The sequence below is a fragment of the Fragaria vesca genome, unplaced genomic scaffold, assembly GCF_000184155.1.
Source record: "Fragaria vesca subsp. vesca unplaced genomic scaffold, FraVesHawaii_1.0 scf0513126, whole genome shotgun sequence".
NCBI lineage: Eukaryota > Viridiplantae > Streptophyta > Magnoliopsida > Rosales > Rosaceae > Fragaria > Fragaria vesca.
This window is the reverse complement of record NW_004443445.1, coordinates 72,019-77,872: the sequence shown is the minus strand read 5'-3', so window position 1 is coordinate 77,872 and position 5,854 is coordinate 72,019. Positions and strand designations below refer to the sequence as shown.

The following is a 5,854-nucleotide window of genomic DNA, read 5'->3' as shown; positions in this document are numbered from 1 at the left end:
AGAGTTCATTCAGTACTGGAAAGAGAGTGATTGATCCACATAGGAGTTCATTAACTCCTAGGACTGTTGAGGCCTTAATCTGCCTCCAAAATTGGCTCAAGTCTGATGCAATTATGGGGTTACAATATATTCCAAGTATTGAGGAAATGGGGTGGTTTGAAGATGTTGAAAAAGGTATCTAACTTGCAGCTGATTTCATTTTATTGTTCAGCGTTTTAGATTCAAATATGCAACTAACATGAGCTTATATTATGTGCAGAACAAGCAGAAGAAGAGAGAATAAGATTAGAGAAGCTTCAGTTGGCAATTCAAGAAGAGGAGCTAGCCACTCAGCAAAGACGAAAGGCTGCAAAGGTTTCCAAACCTTCAAAAAGCAGTGATGCTTCAAAAACTTCGAAACCTTCAAAAGCTTCCAAATTTTCAAAAAGTTCAAAGTTTGGAAAAAGAAACAAATGATCCCAGGTTTGCATTATGTTTAATTGTTTATGTTCAGCAGTTCAGTTTTGAGTTTTTATATACTTGTGTCTTGTGTAAGTTATGCTAGAGAGGAAGTAATGTACAGTATGTACTAATGTTACTATTGCAATAGGTTTTGCTAGAGCTGGAGCTGGAGCCTTTGTAATAGTGAAGAGTGGATATTAGAATTTAGAAGTCTAAAAATCAAGCTGCCAACTTGCCAAGTGCTAGCTGATGCTGCTGATCAACTTTGAAGCCCTCTGTCCTCCAGCCCCTCCTATCTATTTAATATTTATCTTGTTGTTATTGGAACTTGGAAGTTTGGAACTGTGTCATGTTTCCATTGTTTTGCTTGGAGACTTGGAGTTGTGTTTTATTGTTTGCTACTTTGCTTTTGCTGCATTTCTTTCTATTTGACATTTGACAATTGGTAATTTGGTATGTTCACTTTGTTGGTTTGAACTTTGAAACATTGCTGCATTGAGTGCATTCATGTTTTGAGACTTTCATGTTGTACTGGACAAAAATCAGAAAATTTTGCACACTGATCATGCTGCACAGGAACCGCAGAAACCGAACTGGTTTCAAACGGTTCGGTTTGGGTGCGGTTCTTAAGTAAAAAAATTTAAAAACCGAACCGTTTACAGTAAACAAATTTACTGTGCGGTTTTACTGTTTTTTTTACCCAATCTGAATCGTCCCAGGCCTAGATTCAATCCCCACGCTGCTTTAAGCAGCCGCTACTCTTATTGGCCAGTTATTCTTGTCACGTACAACCTTCCTACATGGTTATGCATGAAGAGGAAGTTCATGATGTTATCGTTGTTAATATCAGGTCCCAAACAACCTGGAAAAGATATTGATGTCTATCTACAACTGTTAATAGATGGGGTTGAAGGTGTGTATGACGCTGTAAGACGAAGTCTTTACACTCAAGGCGGTCCTATTTTGGACTATAAATGACTTTCCCGCTTATGGGAACCTCTCAGGTAGTGTCACTAAAGGATATAATGTTTGTCCTATTTGTGTTGATGAAACCAAACCCTATAGGCTGAAACATAGCAAGAAAATGGGGTTTTTGAGGACTCGCCGATTTCTGTGGAGACACCATCCATACCGAAAGCAGGCTGCTGCATTCGACAACACTATCGAGGATGAAGTCACTCCTGAACCATTAGCTGGAGAAGAAGTGTTGTCAAGGGTGGAAGGTTTGCCTCATGACTTTGGAAAAGGAAAAAAGCCTGCCAAGCATGCTGGTAGACCAAGACCTTGTTGGAAAAAGAAAAGCGTTTTCTTTGAACTTGATTACTGGCAATATATTCCAGTACGCCATATTCTTGATGTGATGCACATTGAGAAGAATTGTTGCGATGCCATACTTGGTACCCTACTGAATATTCTCGGAAAGACAAAGGATGGAGCTGCTTCCCATTTGGACATGGTCGATATGGGCATCCGAACTGATTTGAAGCCCACTGCTGGTCTAAAAAGGCTAAGTTGCCTTTGGGTAGTTGGAACTTGCTGCTAGAGGAGAAGAAAATAGTGTGCAAATCCTTGTTCGCCATGTCAGTTCCCGTACGCTTCTCCTCAAATATTAGGAATCTGGTTAGTATGAAAGATTTAAGATTGGTCAGTCTTAAGTCACATGACTACCACACGGTGATGCAGTACCTTCTCCCAATTGCATTACGATCAGTTTTAGAGAAGCCTGTTAGGTATGCCATTATTCAGTTTTGCCTGTTCTTTAAGGCAATTTGTAGTAAAGTCATAGATGTTTCTAGACTTAAACAAATGCAATGTCATCTGGTTGATACAGTATGTTTGCTGGAAAAGTTCTTCCCACCTTCAGTTTTCGACGTAATGATTCATCTGACAGTCCATCTTGTTAGAGAAGTTGAATTGTGTGGTCCAGTGTTTTTCCGATGGATGTACCCCTTCGAGAGGTACATGAAAGTGTTCAAAAGGTATGTCAAAAATCGACATTTTCCTGAGGGGTGCATAGCTGAGAAGTACATTGTTGAAGAGGCTAAGGAGTTTTGTGCGGACCGTATCCTTGCTGAAGATGCTACCACTGTGGGAATTCCCTCTACAAGCATAGCTGGCATGGACACCACAAACAGAACAGGCCCTTGTCACGGCCAAGAATGATATCAGTTTACGGAAAGCATATGCATCTTGCACACCTTTGTGCATGTATTACAAAATACTGAAGATGTCCAACCCTACTTGGCGTAAGTGTCTACATCATCATATATTCAGTTATATTTTTCTTTTTCATTTCAATACTCTTTAACCTTATGAATAAACTTTTCTGAATGGTTTACCTTGTTCTTCTACTTAGGGAGCATAAGGAATATTTGGATTTAATTTAGGATTAAATTCAGTTTGCCCCCTCGTACTTTAGATCAATAATTAATTTGGTCACATATCTTTTTTTTAATAACGTTGGTCCTTGAAGTTCTATTTCACATCAGTTTAGTCCAATTTTTGAATTGTCCTCCTTACCATGACGTCATGCGCTGAGTTGTCTGCGACACAAGGGCCTAGTTTCTGACTTAATAGGGCAAAATAGTCATTTTATCATATATTGCCCTCATCAATATAACGAGGAGTATATAGAGATCGGAGTCCCAGACCCCGTCTCGAGCTGCGACGGAGCTCAGCGCTCCCTTCCATCGTCCGACCGTCTCTCAGCGTCCCATCGGTGGCCAGGGCTTCTTCTCGCCGTCCCCCATGTCTCTGTTGTGTCAGATTTCATGGAGGAGCGCTGCTGAAAGAGAATCGGAGGAGAGAAGGTGACTGCCTCTCCGATCGGGTTTTCGATTTCGGGTTCGGCCGTCTCTCCGCTTCCTATCGGTGGCCCGAGGGGTCGTTCTTCGTCGTCCGTCCCCGACGTCTCTGTTGTGTCAGATTTCATGGAGGAGCGCTGCTGAAATGAAAGAGAATCGGAGGAGAGAAGGTGACTGCCTCTCCGATTGGGTTTCTGATTCCGGTCACGGCAGCGAGCATGACCGGTGTGGATAGCTTAGTCTCGCCATCCTCGTTATGTATGTGGTCTCGATTTCTTTAGAGGAGCCTCCATGACTGAGAATCGATTAATTGAAGCTCAAGCAGTTTTCCGGTGAGTTTATGTGTTTTCCGCCACCGTCGAAGGCAATTGAGGTATGAACCTTGATCTTCTCTTCGAGCTCTACCTCTATATATAATTGGAATTAAGTTTGGTGATGTTTGGGAGAATTTGGGTTTTAGGCAGAGGAGGACCACCGTGAGTGACGCTGTTCACGGCGGCGATGGGGGTTGAAGGAATTGGTTTCCGGCTTTGTTAGTATACTGAATTTGTATGAGATAGTCAGTTTTGATTTTGGGATGAGATTGAAGAAGTTGGAGTTCTGGGATTTTGGTAGTGTTCAATTATTATTGTGCAGGGTGGTTTAATTAAGAATGGAGGAGTTGGGATTTTCTGGGTTTGGTTGAGCTTGGCAGCAGCATTGGAACAGAGTTAAGTTATTATGTTCCTTAAATTCTAGAAACGGAGGGAGTTGAAGGATTGATGATGAACTGTATGTTGTTCTTTTCATTTTGGTATATGATAAAATGACTATTTTGCCCTTTTAAGTCAGAAACTGGGCCCTTGTGTCACAGACAACTTAGCGCATGACGTCATGGTAAGGAGGGCAATTCAAAAATTGGACTAAACTGATGTGAAATAGAACTTCAAGGACTAACGTTATTAAAAAGAAAGATATGAGACCAAACTGATTATTGACCTAAAGTACGAGGGGCAAACTAGAACAAGAAGTGGATGAGGGAAAAACAGAATTCGACATTTCCAGTCTGGTTAAAGGATAGGGTAAGTGTATTTTGCATTCTTTAATGCTCCAATTTACTTCTAATAGGCTACTGTCAATCCATCAGATGAGAGGGCTAAACGAAGGTTTCTACCTAAGTTCTTTTCCAAATTCTAGCCACTTTTTGTGAACCAATTCCCAAGTCGGTGAATCAGCCGGATGCCGCATCATGCCATCTTTTTTCCTATCGGCATGCCAAGTCAAGTCCTTAGCTGTTTTTGGTGACTGGAACATCCTTTTAAATCTTGGTATAATACGGAAGTACCACAAAATCTTCGCTGCAATCCCGTCCCTCACAACATTATTCTTTCCCAGCTTATAACGTGACATACTACATTCTGGACAGATTACAACTTCCTCATGGTCCCCTTTATACAAAATGCAGTCGTTTGGACAAGCATGAATTTTTTCATACTCCATCCCCAATGCTGCAAATGATTTCTTCACCTCATATATATTGCTAGGTAATTCATTTAATACAGGAAGCAACATCTCAATCAGCAATAGCACGTTGGAAAAGCAAGCATCAGTCATTGTGTGCTTCGCTTTCAAATTGAACAGTTCAATAAGAGCGTTCAATTTTGTTGTCTTTGTACAACCGGGATACAAAGGTTTATCTCCATCTTCCACAAACCTAAGAAACTCATCTGAGTCAATTGATATCTCCTCACCCTGACTTTCTTCACTGTCTACACCCTCTGGCAAACCTTCTACTGTTTCCGACTCTTCGTTACTTCTGGCATTCATGGCAGAAGGTTCACCATGTTTTGCCTAATTCCTGTAATTAGGCATAATGCCGTTATAAAAAACATGGTCCTTGATAACACCAGTGGTAAATCCATGCACTAGTGGAAATATCGACTTAGTCGACGGAAACAATTCGTCGCCTAAGACCGCATATCCGTCGATTACAATCTTGGCCGACGAATTATCCGTCGTCTAAGTTCCGTCGCCTAGGTGTCGTGAGGTAGACACTTAAGCGACGAAAATTAAGTTAGTCGTCGACTAAGACCGATCCAACTCGACAGACCCTTACCTGCCTTGTCGAAAAACGGAATCGTCGATAAAACTCTCTATCGACAGAAAGTTTTTGTCGGAAATGTTCTTAGCCGACGAATATGAAATTCCTCTTAACCGACGGAACTGCCGTCGGTATATATGTTTGCCGACGAATATATGATCGTTCTTAAGCGACGAAAAATTCATCGGTATAGTGTTTGCCCGACGAATGTGTAACTGTTCTTAGTCGACGATTGATCTTTGTATTCGTTGGACAGATTGTTTATCTTAAGCGACGAATGTCACTATTTCCGTCGCTTAGGTATTTTATCTTAGGAGACGAATGTTACTGTTCCATGGCTTCGGTTGTTTATCTTGGGTGACGAAGATTACTGTTTCCGTCGTCCAAGACAAATATCTTGGGCGACGAAGGTTTCTGGTTCCGTCGCCTAAGAGATTTTAATTAGGGTGAAAAAACACTGAATTTTGTTATTATTTTTTTTGTTTTTGGGTTTCACTGTATCCAAAAATTACAAATCAGTAACAATAAT

The 5,854-nt window shown here is 41.1% G+C and overlaps 2 protein-coding genes across 2 annotated transcripts; one reads left to right on the top strand and one right to left on the bottom strand.

The window, feature by feature from the left end:
• The first annotated feature begins 1,525 nt into the window (after positions 1–1,525).
• Positions 1,526–2,604, top strand: LOC101315112. The gene is made up of 2 exons (XM_004309845.1): positions 1,526–1,963; positions 2,125–2,604. The coding sequence occupies exons 1-2, from the start codon at positions 1,526–1,528 to the stop codon at positions 2,602–2,604; spliced, it is 918 nt and encodes a 305-aa protein (XP_004309893.1).
• A 1,790-nt stretch (positions 2,605–4,394) lies between these two features.
• LOC101314816 lies at positions 4,395–5,051 on the bottom strand. The gene has a single exon (XM_004309844.1). It carries the CDS (start codon positions 5,049–5,051, stop codon positions 4,395–4,397), a length of 657 nt encoding a protein of 218 aa, XP_004309892.1.
• Positions 5,052–5,854: the final 803 nt, after the last annotated feature.

What these genes read in the sequence shown, in the direction of transcription:
- LOC101315112 (XM_004309845.1), top strand. Translation starts at nt 1,526, where the DNA reads ATGGGGTTTTTGAGGACTCGCCGATTTCTGTGGAGACACCATCCATAC. An exon ending in AAAGGCTAAGTTGCCTTTGG is followed by an intron (nt 1,964 to 2,124) that starts GTAGTTGGAACT and finishes ACGGTGATGCAG; the next exon opens with TACCTTCTCCCAATTGCATT.
- LOC101314816 (XM_004309844.1), bottom strand. Translation starts at nt 5,051, where the DNA reads ATGAATGCCAGAAGTAACGAAGAGTCGGAAACAGTAGAAGGTTTGCCA.